Source organism: Gracilinanus agilis, chromosome 4 (assembly GCF_016433145.1).
Source record: "Gracilinanus agilis isolate LMUSP501 chromosome 4, AgileGrace, whole genome shotgun sequence".
Taxonomy (NCBI): domain Eukaryota; kingdom Metazoa; phylum Chordata; class Mammalia; order Didelphimorphia; family Didelphidae; genus Gracilinanus; species Gracilinanus agilis.
The window spans coordinates 475,259,253-475,274,865 of NC_058133.1; the positions used below are offsets into that span (position 1 = coordinate 475,259,253).

The window sequence follows — 15,613 nt, forward strand, 5'->3', positions numbered from 1 at the left end:
CCAAGTGGTACAATAAACTGAATGCCAGATTGGGTGTCAGATTATCTGGATTCAAACCTATTGGAACCATCAAGACCTGAGTTCAAATCTGTACTCAGCTACATCATTGCTATGTGACCCTGACCAAGTCACTTAAACCTCTCTCAGACAGTTTCCTCAATTGCAAAATGGTGTTAATAACCGCTAGTTCCCAGGGTTGTTGTGAGGATAAAATGTAAAGTGCTCTGCAAATCTTGGTGCTATATACATGCTAGCTATCATCTACATTATCCTGATCCTCTAAAGAAAGAGGATCTCTAGAGTCACAAGTCTTCAGGCAGCCTTTTTGATAGCCAAAAAAGAAAAATAGCATTAAAAAAAAAAAACACGGTAAGTATAATGGAGTATCATTGTGCAACAAGAAATGATGAATAATTTTAGAAGACAATGTTGTGACTTTTATGAAGAGATATAGAAGGAAGCAGGACTAGATTAATAGAATAACATCATGCAGAAAAATGACTTCAATAGATAACATAATAATAAACTGAAAATTCCCAAGAACATGGCACACATCTCGTTAAGAGGTAAGGAAAATACAGATTTGTCTTTGGACATAGCTAATGTGGGAATTTGTTTTGCCAGCATGGGTAGCTCCGAGTTGAGGCTTTTCATTTGTTTTTAAATTTTTCTCAAGGAGGTAAGAGAATAATAGGAAGAACAGATAAAAAATACTTGTTACTTGAAAGATAAACTAGGGGGAAAATTTTTTTAAAGATATTGGACTAGATAATCTTAAGATTTCTTCTTGCTCTAAATCTTTTCTATGAAATCAATCTTGCCCCAGACCACAGTTAGAAATCATCAGGATTTGAACTAAGGTCTTCTGACTTCCAAGCTTATATTCCTCACCCCACACCATCTTACCTACTCTTTTTGCAATCTTTTCAGTACTGGATGGATACAGATCAAATTAGCCCAAACCCATGACTCATTCATGCTAGCGATTTGCCGGTAGTTACAAGGTCCATGTACCACCATCTCCCTGACCTCTAATACCATTGAAAACTGAATGCTGAACTCAAGGAACTTATGGAAACTTTCTGAATAAAAGTTACAATTTCCACCTTAAGAAGGGATGGTTCAAATTCTAACAGACTGTTTCCAAGGGCTAGGAAATGCAGGAAAAAAAATCTGAACACAAAGTAGCAGTTCATGTGAAATTTGACTTTACATCAAACACATTATTGTTGCTCAAAACTTTCCCATTATTTTTCTACTTAAGTCTATTTACAAAGAACTTCAGAGCTACAAATTATACGAGGTCATACTGAAAAGGCGAATGTTACATACAAAAAACACAATGCATCTTCAACAGAGTTGAAACAATTTGGTTTCAAAAATAAGCAAAAGGGGCAGCTCCATGGATAGAGAACTAAGCCTGGAGAAATAAGTCTTGGGTTCAAATGTGACCTCAAGACACTTCCTAGCTGTGTGATCCTGGATCAGTTAAGGATTTTTTGCCAAACCCATATCATTCTTTTTTCCTTAGATGTTCTAAAATGTAGATATAGAAGAAACAAGTGAATGCTTCAGCTACAAATGAGGAGAGCTTGCTGCAGGTTTGTTTATTTAACACTGTCGTGGCTTTATTCAAAACACAGTTGCACAAAAGTAATAACTTCAAAGTTTTTTAGGAGAGAAATTATTAGAGGACTTAACACACTATATACATACTGCCTTACAAAGAGCATTAAAATAGGACAAAAACCTCTACAAAATATAAAACCCCTCCCTTACATATTTGCATGAAAATACCACCCACCAAGCAAAGTAAGTTTTAGAAGTTATCTGGAGGCTCTAGATGTTACCTTTTAAAATAAAAGAACTGTATTAATTCTGATTGCACAATAAGATGATTGATTTTTTTTAATGTAGATTAAATTTTAAAACAGGTATTTTAAAAACAAAAAGTAATATATGGAACTTAAGAATGGAAAGTGCCTGAAATGCTGCATCTCAGCTGTTAAAAAATGAGTAAATTGTTAGTTGAGCATCCTTATCACTGCAACAACTCTGTCCCAAGAATTTTGATTTCACTTAACTAGTCAAGCTTTTTATGAACTGGGTTTTTGTAAAGATGACTTTGTAATTATGTTTCTCTGGGAACCCTAAAGTTACTAGTCACATTCTTTGAGTCCCAAGTGAAGAAGAAAAAAAAATATGTACTGTAGTCATTTAAATGTGGCCCTATATAGAAGAAAAGTGTTGACTTCAGTTCAAAGAGATAATCATCACCATTCCTTGATGCTAATTTTTAAAAAGTTACAAATCTTCAAAACTTATAGGGAAAAATATCCTTGAGATAATCAAAATAAACAAAAAGCCACTGTCTTGAAAACTGAGCCTCCATGACAAAAAAAAAAGGGAAATATATTTAATTCTTTTTTGATTTAGAATTTATATAAAACATGGAAACTTAATGGGAAAAAACATACATAGAATTGCAAGGTTTCCCCCAATTATTTTCTCTACGGATAACCATTTTTTTAAAAAAATCTTTATCTTAAAACCAATCTAGTTTCAGGTATTTTTGCCAACTGCTTAAAACATGCCATTCAAATGTCTTAAAAACTGGTTATGCTTCATAACAATGGGAAGAATAATTTAAGGCTCTATTCAGGAAAATAAAATATGCTTTGCAGATCTCCAGTCTGCAGCGTCCGAATCTTGATTCAGGAATCAAATATTAAATGTAAAGTCTATCCACAGATAGAATGCCTCATTAAACATTCACGGAAGCTATCTGGCATCAAGGGGACTCTGATACTGGTTCAGGAATCCCCTCCGACTTCACCCTGATACAATTAATTCACAATATGAAGCAAGAGAAACGCAGGGTAAGCAGAGGCTCTTGAACAAAGTTAGGTGGATAAATCACGTCTATATTTGAGACAGTTTTAGTCAATCCTCTCATTCAAGGGTAGCCTATGAGAAATCCAAGCAAAGCAAGGAAAGGCCTAAAGTTTTTGCTAGATCTCCTCCGATGGAAAGCAGTTTTGTCTTCCACTTAGGGAGGATAGAGAAATCAGAAAGGGCAAGGAAAATGCTAAAAGAGCAAAATGTTCACCTTAAAGAACCCTATCATGCCGTGACTTGTAGCCTAAACAAGAAAGGGTTCACATATATGCTCAACTTGGGATACATGAACTATTCTTTTAAATACAAAGACCTAAATGGCCACCTGGTTTGAGACAGGTTTCGGCAGCCTCTCCAACAATAAAACTATAAAAATGCCATTTTTGAACAGAACTCTCACCCTTCGGCTTCTGACTTAATTATGTAACCTTTAAAAAACCTTCAGCATGAAAATACTCACTACCTTCTAACTAGACCTCTGGCCAGCTCTAAAGAATATAACCAAATTGTCTTCTCAAAGAAGAGACTGTTGACTTCTCATATTACAGCATAGAACAGCAACTTTGATTTCAATTAGTTTATAAATAACTTTAAAACCGTATGAATGAAATGCACCATACTATACCTGTGGAAAACCTAACATATTTTAATTGTGAGCTAATCATGACCAAAACATTAAGTTTGAATAAGAAAATTTAAATCTCAAATGAACTGCTAGGGAATTTGATAATGGGGGGCGGGGGTCAATGATTATAGAGGACTGATTTTGTTTTTTTCTATATATTGTATGTGGTCACTAACAGGCTAATAAATCTTATTTGGAATGATAAAAAGGCAAAAATAGTAAAATCACACCTTTCCTATAAAAAGTTACATGTTATTGTCTGTAGGGACAGCATGGTACATAAAGAAACACGGAGATCCACAAGATCACTCTATTATTGCAAACTCTATAGAAGAAAGGAGTCTGGTCCACTTAATCATCTTCTTCTTCTCCTTCATCTTCAATATCTCGTTTCCTCTTCTCTCCTTGAACACTTTCTTCTTCTAAAATGAAGAGGAAATTTTTTTTTATTATCCTTCAGAATTTTACGAAAGACTCAACATACTCACTTGTAAACTTAAGTTTTTTTAAGGTCAAAAGGAAGTTACATGTTATTTCCCAAATTACTGCAATTCAAATTCATTACAAAAAACTTAACAAATTTCCGAAATAATCAACTTAAAACAGTTCATTATGCACCCTTGTGGTCAAATAATGTAGGACATATTTGAAAGTCTATTGAAATGGTTTTGTGACTTTAAAAACAAACACCACAGTTGAATAGTCACAAATGAGGCCCTGATTCATTAAGCTTAGTCACAAGCTCTATTAATTTGAAAATCTAATTGAAAAGGCTGAGAAATCTAGATATGTAGGGCTGTAATCTTCTAATAGAATAGTAGCTACTTTTAATTTAAGACTAATTTCAACTACAATATCAGTAGTTGACTGCTTCCCAAAAGAAAAAATAAATTGAGAACAAGATTCCTTCTATTTTTCATTAAATTTTAAAATTGATTTTTGTAAAACTAAGAAAACTTTTGTAGTGAATTATCTTTGGAAAAAATTTATCTTAAAAAGATTTGTATGCTTTTTAAAGAAAATGTATTTAAAGGTAGGCATTTAAGAGCTGATGACAGACAGAATGAGCAAAAATGTTTCCAAATTATAAGTGTCTGAATTAAGTTACACCAAGAGATCTTAAAGTATTTAATAAAACCTACCTTCTTCTTCCTCATCATCTCCTCCTTCTTCAACATAGTCATCATCATCATCATCGTCCTTAAAATACAAAATAGTAAATCATCTCAACCCAAGCAACCAATTAATAAGCATTTATTAAGCTCCTACTATGTACTAAGTCCTAGGAATACAAAGAGAAAGAAAAGTGTCTCTGCCTTCAAGGAGTTTAATTCTATCAAGGACATAATATATACACAAAGAAGTTTATATAAGACAAATATAAATTAAATGGAGAGAGAGGCAGGAAATGAAAAAGCAAGAAAATGTTATACCACTTGACATATCATAGAAGACAATGAAGAATTGTATAAAAGAATTATCTTAAGAATCATATAAGAAAACAATTATGAGAATCATATTGGGGGGGGTGGGGAGGGGAAGCCAGGTGGCTCAGTGGATTATAAGCCAGGTCTAGAGACAGGAGGGCCCTGGGTTCAAATCGTCTCTCACATACTTCCTAGCTGTGCCCAGAAGCCTTTTCTGATCAATTTCTAATAAGTCCAAATAACCGAGTTGGAATTAGGCATTGTGCTACTCTTAGGCGGTATGTGAATCTGTCCTGCCCCCACCCCAGTCCCAAAACAAGCCAATAATCCAATGGAATAAGAAATACTCTATGAAAAAAAAAGGGAGATGCAGACTTTTCCAGAAGCTTCCCCAAGAAAAATCATCACTTAGTGAATATATAACTCTGGCATAGATTCAGGGTAAAATGGAGATTATAGAGGAGAATCTCAATCTTCTGCCATTCAGAGGGCTCTCCCAAGAGAAATTGCTTAATTTACATTTCAGCATCTATTGAGGCAGTTTTTCTACACTTTTCAAAAATACACCCTCAGTCAGAAAACAGCTATCTACTTATATCTAGTAAAAAATACAATATAATGAAACCATCATGGAGGGTTTAACAGTAAGATTTGGGAGCAAACCAAAGCTGGAACTAAAAGCCAGTTTTCTCCCCATATTGCCTTTTACCCATTTTTAAAGAAATATGGAAAGGAAAGACGCAATATAAAAACTCACCAAAAAAGTACATTTCAAACATTCTCAGGCATATGAATTATTATACAAAAATTCAGTTAAGGAATACATCCCTCATGGCCATAAAGGCTTATAAAGTTAGCAGTGGGTTTGGGTTCAAATCCCAGGTAGCTACCTACTATGAGAAAAGTGATGAACTCTGAGTACAGAAGTCCTATTTTTTTTGGACATGGACAATTAAAATCTGTTTGGCTTGAGTACACGTATTTGTTACATGGGTTTGGTTTTTCTTCTATCCCTGCTCTACTCCACCCACGGTAGGGATTGGGGAAAGAGAACAAAAATTTTTGCAAAAAAATTTTAAAGAAAAGTTTTGTTTAGTATTTTTTCAAAAGAAGGGGTTCATCTCTCTTCTGCCTTGGAACCAATACAGAGTGTTGATTCTAAGACAGAAGGTAAAGGTCTAAAACTTTTTTTTTTAAGAAGGAGTCCAATAAGAGGTAAGTGGTACAATGGTCAACATAATGGGCCTGGAATTAGGAAGGCCTAAGTCCAAATCCAGCTTCAAACCAGTTACTACCTGTGTGTGATCCCAGACAAGACACTTAACCTGCTTGCCTCAAGTTTCCCTATTTGTATAATGGGGATATTAATAGCACCAAACTCCCATGGTGGTATGAGAACCAAACTCGATATAATATTTGTAAAGTACCTAGCATAATGCCTGGCACACAGAAGGTGCTTAATAAATGCATATTCCTTTTCCTTCAAGCTAAGTAATTATCCTTTTGATATTGGGTTAAACATTAGAATTAGGTCAATTCATTCAAGCCTCTTCATCTTCAAAATCTTATCTTATAGCTCTCAACAAAATCTAGGCTTTCTTCAAAAACATTAATCTTCAAGAACTATGGCCAGCTTCTTTATCCAACAGAAAATAAAATGCTTCCTTGTAGATGCTTATATGGCATAACAGGGATATCGGGTTCCCAATTCAACTATAAGCCAGCCATCGTATACATTTTAATTCTCTGCATCCTAAAAGCAGCTGAAAAGAGAACAGAATAGGAAAAAGAATTCAAAGAACAACCATCAAGTGCGACTTCTACTCCCTTCTTGGACATCTCAGCACAGCCTCTGGAGGCTTCCATGCTTCTAGCTTCCCAGAAAGCGGCCTTTTTTGTAACCACAGAGAAGGCCTTTTTAGAAATGAAAAAGAGCTCCACGGGTTCATGCCATTCTTGGGCCACACTTAGAAGGGCTGATCAAAAAGTTGTGCATATTCTATCTCAGCTTTGATCTTCTACTTGTTAAAATGTCCTCACTGAAGGCTTTTTAAAAACAATAGAACCCAGGATTCCAACTCACTGACATACCACAATGCATTCATTAGCAAGAAAAATAATTTTCTAGTGTTTACACTCTATAAAGTATTACTTGCAGAGGAACTAGAGTCCATTTCCCTCCAAAATACATGCAAGATATTGTGCAATGACAATTTTGAGCCCTAGATCTACAGTTCCCAGCATCCCATGTTCCTGCTCCCATTACGTGCTAAGGCAGAGGATATAAATTGTGGGTAGCCTGGCCTCTCTCTCTTGTGAGCATGGCTGGCTGAAGCGGGCTTTTTGGGAGTGGCGAGAGAACTATTCCCGTGGTCTTATTTTGGTTAGATAATTACGTTTTTATACTTCTATTTCCTTTTTATTCCTTTACTCCAAGTGATTATTAATAAACTTTATAAAATATAATTCTTGGAGTATTGGACAGTAATTTAAATCTCACGGTATGGAATGAAAATTTAGGCAAAAAAAAAAAAAACATTGCAAATGCTAAAGTAAACAGTCATTTCACTGCCAAGTTCGATGAAAAACATCCACGATGTCAAGGTTCCATTTTCTTCTACTAATAGACCCTCTAATTCACTCCAAAACCACAAGCACATAAAATCTATTTTTTTCAGTCTCATACTAATAATGAGATGTGGCCCGTGCCATTGAGGAATCCATGTAACAGAAAAGGAAGCATCCTGGCAGGCATCAAGAGGGCGAGCAGACAGCCAGTGTTTCCTTGGGACCCACAAAGTACTGAAAGAACCAGAGGAAGGCCTCCACTCTCGGTGGATGGGTCCGTTACCAAAAACTTGTGGAAAGGAATGGACAAGAACTGAGAAAGTACAGATGGGTTAGAACCTGCCCCAGCAGAGGGATTATCCCCAGCAAGATCACGAATCCATTGGAGAGCATTTTTCAGTGGACAAAATGGACTGTGAATTAATAAAATCCAGTAAATTCATTGAGCAAAAAGGGCTTTTACTTTCTAGGGGCCAAGGATTGTGTCCGGTTAACTCACTTTTTATCTAATGCCAAATACAATGCTTTTTGGTGATGGTGAAAAGTTTGTTTACCTGAATTTCTTCCTTCATTAGGTATGAGAGACCCACCTCCTCCTCTTCTCCTTCCAAATCTGAACCGGCTTCATCTTCATCTTCCTCCTCCTCTTCATATCCTCCTGGTGGGCCAGCTTCATCCTCTTCTTCATCTTCATCCTCTTCGTCATCATCTTAAGGAAAATTAGAAAGAATGGGTAAATAACAGAATAAATGCTACTTGCCTATATCTTTTTTCCTTTGCCTTAAGTCATTCAAACTCTAAGCTAATTCAAGTCTAATGGAAATGGTCTATTTAACGTTTTCTTTTCAAAATGCACTACTTGAAAAAAATAATTCCAAGACATCTATTCAAGTGAAAGTGTTAGTTGTGTGACACTTGAAAGCTCCTGATTTCTTTCCTATTACATTAAATGTTTCTCTGCTTTCAAGGTTCTCTGATTTCTTTTTAAAACAAAAACTGTCTCAACAGTATCAACAAACAGTTACTCCAAAAGTCATCTGGTTAATATTTTATTCACCCTTTAAACTGCCTAGCTATGCGACCCTAGGTAAGTCACTTAATCCCATTTGCCTAGCCTTAGCTCCCTGTTTTGGAGCCTACATGTAATATTGATTCTAAGCAGAAGGTAAGGGTTTAAAAAAATAAAATGGCAACCTTTTAAAAATATCCATTTTAGGGGGCAGCTGGGTGGCTCCGTGGACTGAGAGTCAGGCTTAGAGATGGGAGGTCTGAGGTTCAAATCTGACCTCGAACACTTCCCAGCTGTGTGACCCTGGGCAAGTCACTTGACCCCCCCATTGCCTACCCTTAACATTCTTCTGCCTTGGAGCCAATACACAGTATTGACTCCAAGACGGAAGGTAAGGGTTAAAAAAAAATAAATAAATAAAAACATTTTCCATTTTAAAGCCAGGCACTCAGCTATTCAAATATTATTTTTAGAAGCACTTCTACATTTAAAAAAATCTTTATAAATTCAGCATATTTTTTTACTAGAACTTGGTGCCATAGCAATAATACAATTTTCAGTATATTATTTATGAAGAAATTAGAAGGCTCTTAAGGACACTAGTATTGGTTTTCTAGTTTTCTTTTCATCTTACTAGTCTCTCACCTAAATTCTTTCACACCCAAGCCTCCATGCAGCTGCCATGGCTACAGTGAAGGCTATTCATGCCACTTTATGAATGCTTTTGAAAAAGATTACCCTCATCATCATCATCTTCCTCTTCAGAGTCCGGTGCTTCATTATCTTCCTGATCATATCCATCAAGATATGTGATTTGTTGTAGCAGTTCAAAAATACTTTCTCTATAATCTTGCAGGTGTGTGATCTCACAGTTAAACAAATCAAGGCTTTTCAAGCTTTTAAGATTTTGCTGAAAAGTCAAAAATCAAAATTTATGCTCACATTTTAAAATACTGTTACTGTCATCTCAAAACAATGCAGCACAAAAAGAGATAAACCTGAAACAGTAAATTAGAAAGAGCATGGGTCGCGGAGTCAGGAGAGATCCAAGTTCAAATTCTGGAACTTGGGTGTCTTGGGCAAGTCATTTAACCCCTCTAGGCCTCCGATTTGCACATTTGTAAAATAAGGATAGTAATATTTTCACTACCTATCCCATGAGCTACTGTGAAGAAAGCATCGTAAATTGTGAAGTGCTATCCAGAGAGGATGTAGTTTATCTTTACTTATGTCATCTATATGTCCTATATCATTTATATGTAAAACAACAAGGTTACACACATGTATTCCGAATGGGAGACCCACAGATACAATTCCTGCCATATATATATCTTTAAGGTTTGCAAAGCTCTTTGCATGTTTTCTTGTTTGATGCTTGAGCAATAAGCCTGGGAGGTAGATGCTATTATTATCCTCATTTTACAGTTAAGGAAACTTAAGTCTGAGAGATGGGTTATGTGTTTTGCCCAAGATCAGACAGTGAGCAAATGTCTGTGATAGGACTCAGGCCTTCCTGGGGGAGTCCAGGGCTCTCTTCACCCTCCACCTGGCAGCCTCAGCAGGAGAGCCTGGAACATAGGACATGTTTAATAGATGCACATTGCTTATCTCTAATGTGCATGCGCCTATATAAAAATCTGTCTCTTTATCTATTTTTTAGATAGGTAGACAGCTTAGTTGGCAAAGTGGATAGATTATAGAGGTTGATGCTCAAAAGACCAAACAACATCTGTAAAATGCTTTGCAAACATTAAAGCATGATCTAAAGAACTATATGCTTGCAGAAGAGTACCTGATTTCTACAAATGCTTTAAAGTCCTGAATTTTATCTTATAAACAGCTCAACGGGGGCAGCCAAGTGACTGGGTGAAATTAGGAGGCTCTAAGTTCCAATATAGGCTCAGATATGTTCTAGCTGGGGGGCCCTAAGTAAGTTACTTAATTCCATTTGCCTAGCCCTTCTATCTTAAGAGGTGTTACTAAGAAAGTAAAGGTTTTAAAATAAACAGTTCTGAAAACACCTAATTTTTGAATGAGTTAAAATAATGATATTTTCCTGATTATTATTATTAAAGTTGGTCAAGGCCAACTTTTATCATGATTAGTGAAATCTAGCTACAATTTTTTTTAAACAGACCACTTGTGAGCAATATAAAAAATTTTTCCCATCTCCCCTCCTCCTCTGATACAAAATTAGCAAACCATGAAATAATGGCCCAAAGGATGGGAAGAGAAAGAAAATCCAAATTAGACCTTCAGACTCTTAAAGAGTTGACTACATCTCTCTATAAAATGATGTTTTTATCTGGATGTTTTCACTTAAGAAATCTAAGAAATATTCCAATCTCATTATCAGAAATTATAAAAAGGGGATATGTGTCATTATCAAGCTACTGATTCTTGGTTGATAAAGAGAAAAAGAGAAAAGCAATTTATGTATGTATGTGAAGCACGTTACAAAAAACAAAAATATCACTTAAGAGACAAATTTATAAATCCAAGCACAAAAACTTATCAAGTAAAAGCAAGTTCACCAGAAGCAAACACTTTTACAGTTAACTTACCAGAGCTTCTACTGTGCTGAGATCTTTGATTTTATTGCCGCTCAGATTGAGGTAGGTGAGATTTGGACATTTTTCTGCCAGGACCTCCAGGCCCCCAGAAATAAAATTATCACTAAGTTCCAACTACATAAAGGGGGAGAAAAGAGAATGGCTATGACTGAGGCATCTAGAGCAAAATATGAGAATCACTTATAAAGGGGGAAAAAAAACCCAAACACCTTATATTGCTCTCCTCAAGAGAGATATTAAAATAACTACTTTCCACACTTGTTAAGATTGCCCAAATGGTGTATACAAAAGTATACAATAGGTGTTTAATAATGCCTGTTTAATTGAATCCCTAAATTAATCCTACACTACCTTTATGATGGCAGTCAGTTCATAGGTAAGGGATTAACTTCAACTGTTATGGTAAGGTTTGGCAGCATCAGGTTAGTCATTTCTAGGGACTGCCACATTTCCAAATCCATTCAAAGGGTTTTAAAGGATTTCATTTTAAATGAGCATTAAACAATCCCAGAACTGATACATTATATAGAGAAAGATAGAGAAAAAAAACCCTTTTCCCAACTTTTAAATAATTCTAGTCAATGAACAGCCCAGCAAACTAATTTCCCCAAAGGTAAAGTTCTTAGAAGAGTGGAATATACCTTTCGAAGTTTACTCAAGCTGGGGAGCTGGGCCAGAGATGTAAGCTCCACGCTGACCATGCTCAGAAATTCTAATTCTTTGAAAGTGTCATTGAGCCCCTCAATTTCCCCGTTGACAGAATGACAGTTATCAAGGACTAACTCTGTCACCTGCAAGAGAAAACACAGGAACAAGCTTCAGCTTCCTGGCAGACTCCTCCGCCACAGGATTCCTGAATCCTGTCTTAAACCACCAATGGTCTCCTCCCACGGCTAAAGTCCACCTTTAAACTACGTGAGAAATGCCAGCCTGCTCGGAAATTCTGAAACTGAAAAAAAATATCTTCAAAAAGGAGAGATCCTATCGGGTCCTCCAAGTCAATGACCCTGGCAGTGATCCTCAACACCTCAACACCCGGCCATACTTTTAGGCAAATTCCTGTCTCGGGCTCAGAAGATACTCAGGAACTGTCCTGCTGCTGAAAAATCACGCAAACTCCTAACACAGCCAAAATATCTAAATAGGCGCATTTCAAGATTTCAAACATAGTATCCCAAGTTATAAATGTTAGGACTGAATTAGGGCTTTCCTTTTACCCAAGTGGATGAAAAAGGAATGGGGGGGGGTATAAATAGGGAAAAAAACAGCAATGAAAATGCATTTGGGGGTTTGCAATCTCCCCACTCTATTCCTAGGAAAACTCAGCCGCAGCTCTTCTCTGGAGGAGTCTGGCCCAACTTCCCCGGAATCTTGGACTCAACCCACCCTGGACTTGGGTTATTTACTGTTTCCCTCTCTACCAGAGTGGGGGGGGGGGGGGGTCCCGCGGAGCGGGGTTTCTCCTCTGGTCCCCCCACACACACTTAAGAGCAGCAGCATCCACCTTAGGCTGACACTGGAGTGACCAAACTTTGCTGTAGCTATCAGAGCAGCTCTTTCTAGACCTCGACACAAAAACATGTTAAAATCATTTCCTTGGCTAGAAAGCAGCAAGGAAGGGGAGGCTGGAGGAGAGGGAAAATACAGACGACATCAAATGGACCATTTCACCCTCCTCGACACTGTAATCGCTTCAGGACAGAGAAGGAAAGGCAAAGGTATGCTGAGGAGGGTAGTGCCCAGGTCCTCAGCAAGCAGCAGAGCTCACTGGGGTGTTTTTATAAACAATTTCATGATCTTTAAAAAAAAAAAAAAAGCACTTTAAATCAGGCCCCAAAGAGGTGTAAGTGCTCTCGGCAAGCAGCCTGGTAGCAGCCACATTTCCTTCTGCCTCCCAGCCCCCTCCCACCCTGCCAACTTCGGCAAACACGGCGGCGGAACCGCGTAACTGGAGTTCCCAATCTGAGCGCGCAGCAAAATCGTCCAAGTGCTGCTGCTCATCCAGCGCGCTCGTCCTCAGCCACATTTTTTTAAGCATCCGAACTCTTCCCCAATCAAATCCCCATATCACGTATAACAACTGTGTCATTGGGATCTACTTCAGGTGGCTACGATTCGAACTCGATCCCCGTCCCGCTCTCCTCTCCCACGAGCGGCCAAGGACTAGGAACAGGCCAATTCTTAGCTTTTCCCTTCTCAATCCCGGGTTCCGGCCAGCTGGACCGACAGGCGGGCGGCCGTATGGACGGAGAGAGGGAGGAGGCGAAGGAGAGAAGGAGCTCGTTGCTACCTGCCAGGCTACATGGCGGGCACCGCGTGTCTCCCCGTGACCTCCCCGCCTTCTTGGCCCAGTACCCCCCCAACCACCCTGGCGGGCATCGGACTCGGTTGAAGGGTCGAGGAGGAAAACGGACGGGCTGGCTGAGGTGCCTCTCCTGCTCAACCACTCGGGCGCTCCGGGAACGGAAAGAAGGGGGACTAGTCCCCAGCCGGACCCCAGCCCCAAGAAAGGAACAAGGGGCTGGCCGCCTGGTCTGCCAAAAAAGAAAGGAGGAAAGTGCGTCCAGCGCCCGCCCCTCTTTAATTAAAGAGGCTTTTGCAAAGTCCAGGCGTTCAGAGTTACGCCGAATCCATTTTAGAAGCCCAAAAGGGGCCGGGGTCTGTACAGAAACCCAAAAACTTGGAGAGACTCCGCCACGCCGGGAAGGTGCAACTACCTTTTAGACCTGGAAAATTCCTCCCCTCCGGGTGTGCGGAGGAGGATGGAAAGGGAATCACCCCCCACCGCCCCGGTCCCCTCCCCCTCCGGCCAATGCGGCTTCTCCCAAAACTTAATCGATGTCAGATAAAACCGCGAATGACCCAGATTCTCCCCAAGAAGGGCAGCCGGTCGGAACCCCACCAAGCTAAGCGCCCCCGCCCCATAAGAGAGTAGAAGCGTGCCGAGGGTGGGCGCGAGAACCTTCGGAGCCTACCGCAGGGTGACAAGCACTCCGCGGGCGGCTTGCCTAGAGGGTAGGGCGTCCAAATTTCAGAGGCGAAGAGGTACCTGGAAGGTCTAGGTTTAGCCTCAACGCCTTTGCGTTTTCCTTTCTATTCCACCAACTCCCCCCGCAAAAAAACAACCCCCCAGAGTTGGCTGGAGTACTTGGGAGAACTTCTCCAGGGTTCCGATCGCTGGGGGAAGGGGGAGCAAAGGGGAGCGAGGGACGCGCCAAATCCAGCCGCTGCCCCCAAGAGGGGAGCAGCAGCAGCAGCTGGCTCCCCACCAACGGGGAGGGGGCACAACTCGCTAGAAAAGAGGAGGGGGTTAAGAATACCCCCAAAACGCACCCCTGGAAACAGATCCCTCGTCAGTCTTAAAGAAAAACAAGATGATTTAAAACTTCAACATCTCTTCCCCCCCCTTACCCCATGTGGCTAGTAAATTTCTTGCACCACAACCCCCCCCTCCGCCACTACACCCCCCACCCAAAAGCCGTCCCTCCGAAGGTGGGGAGCGTGGGGGAGGGGGAATTGATTCATCTCACCTCCTCGGGGGCTCTGTTCCTTAACTCCAGGCTAATCTTCTGTTTCATCTCCATGTCCTCCTCCTCCTCCACCACCACCACCGCCACCACTACTCACTCTCCTCCCTTCCCCTTTCCTCCTTTCCCTTCCTTTTCCCACCACCCACAACCTCCAAATAAAAAAAGGTTAGGAAATGAATGAAGAGATCTAGGAAAGGAAAAGATTACACCCACCACCGCCAGAAAGGGGTGGGGGAATGAGAACAGCAAATGGAGTCAGAGGAGTTGGGACTCAAACTCGGATGCCCCCACCGCCCTCTCCACACACTCGCACACACGCACACACACGCAGTTCCTTCCCCTTCAATGGCTGCTCAGCTACTGAGCCTCCATGACACGGCGCAGCCAACCCCCTATCTGAAGCCCCACCCAGCGCCCCAACATATTGGTCGGGACTTCGGAGACTCTGTAGGCCAATGGACAATTTAGATGTCAATCAGGTTTCTGGGCGGGGCTACATACGACAGCCCATGGCCATTGGCCAGAGTCGAGCGCGCAGTTAACTTGGATAGGTGTAGAAGAGTGTCAGTCTAAGGGGCAATATTTTGAATTCCGGTCGCCCCCCTCCTTTTCTTTGTGTTCTTGGCGCGCTTTCCCGAGGCACCCGGACACCTAGTATTTATTTATTTGTTTGTTTGTTTATTTGTTTTAAAGTGCAAAAGGAAAAGAAATTGTCATTCCCATCAAGTTGCCCAAGTTTTTGATCTTTAAGTATACTAGTCCAAGAGGCGTGAGCTAGGTGTTTTAGTTATAAACCTTTACTCCCAAAATGCGGGTGGGGGTGGGGGTGCGAGGTGCGATTGAGGATGCAAATTCGTAGGTGCAAAGTAGTTATTTGCAGTAATTTTGCATATCCCCCAACCCCCTCTTTGAGGAGCAAAAAGGTTGTGTCACAGTGTTTGCCTTCCAAAAAGATTTACAGATATAATTTAACGGAAAATATG

At 39.9% G+C, this 15,613-nt stretch overlaps 1 protein-coding gene across 8 annotated transcripts; it reads right to left on the minus strand.

Moving 5' to 3' along the window:
- Positions 1 to 1,606: 1,606 nt before the first annotated feature.
- On the minus strand, positions 1,607 to 14,696 carry ANP32E (acidic nuclear phosphoprotein 32 family member E). 8 transcript variants are annotated; one of them, XM_044676095.1, is made up of 7 exons: positions 14,631 to 14,696; positions 11,742 to 11,891; positions 11,092 to 11,214; positions 9,266 to 9,437; positions 8,109 to 8,215; positions 4,666 to 4,723; positions 1,607 to 3,942 (listed from the first exon to the last, which is right to left on the minus strand). In XM_044676095.1, exons 1-7 carry the CDS (start codon positions 14,682 to 14,684, stop codon positions 3,875 to 3,877), a joined length of 732 nt encoding a protein of 243 aa, XP_044532030.1. In that variant the 5' UTR covers positions 14,685 to 14,696; the 3' UTR covers positions 1,607 to 3,874. The 8 variants fall into 8 exon arrangements, with proteins under 8 accessions (XP_044532030.1, XP_044532031.1, XP_044532029.1 ...); XM_044676096.1 differs by having other exon boundaries at positions 1,607 to 3,935; positions 4,662 to 4,723; XM_044676094.1 differs by having other exon boundaries at positions 8,109 to 8,227.
- Between the last annotated feature and the right edge of the window lie 917 nt (positions 14,697 to 15,613).

Excerpts from the sequence above, each read along its gene's own strand:
- ANP32E (XM_044676089.1), bottom strand. The coding sequence starts at position 14,684 with ATGGAGATGAAACAGAAGATTAGCCTGGAGTTAAGGAACAGAGCCCCC. Across the intron at positions 11,215-11,741 it reads GCTTGAGTAAACTTCGAAAG|TTGGAACTTAGTGATAATTT; the intron begins GTATATTCCACT and ends CCCTTTATGTAG. Across the intron at positions 3,946-4,665 it reads AGATGATGAGGAAGAAGAAG|AAGAAGAAAGTGTTCAAGGA; the intron begins GTAGGTTTTATT and ends TCTTCATTTTAG.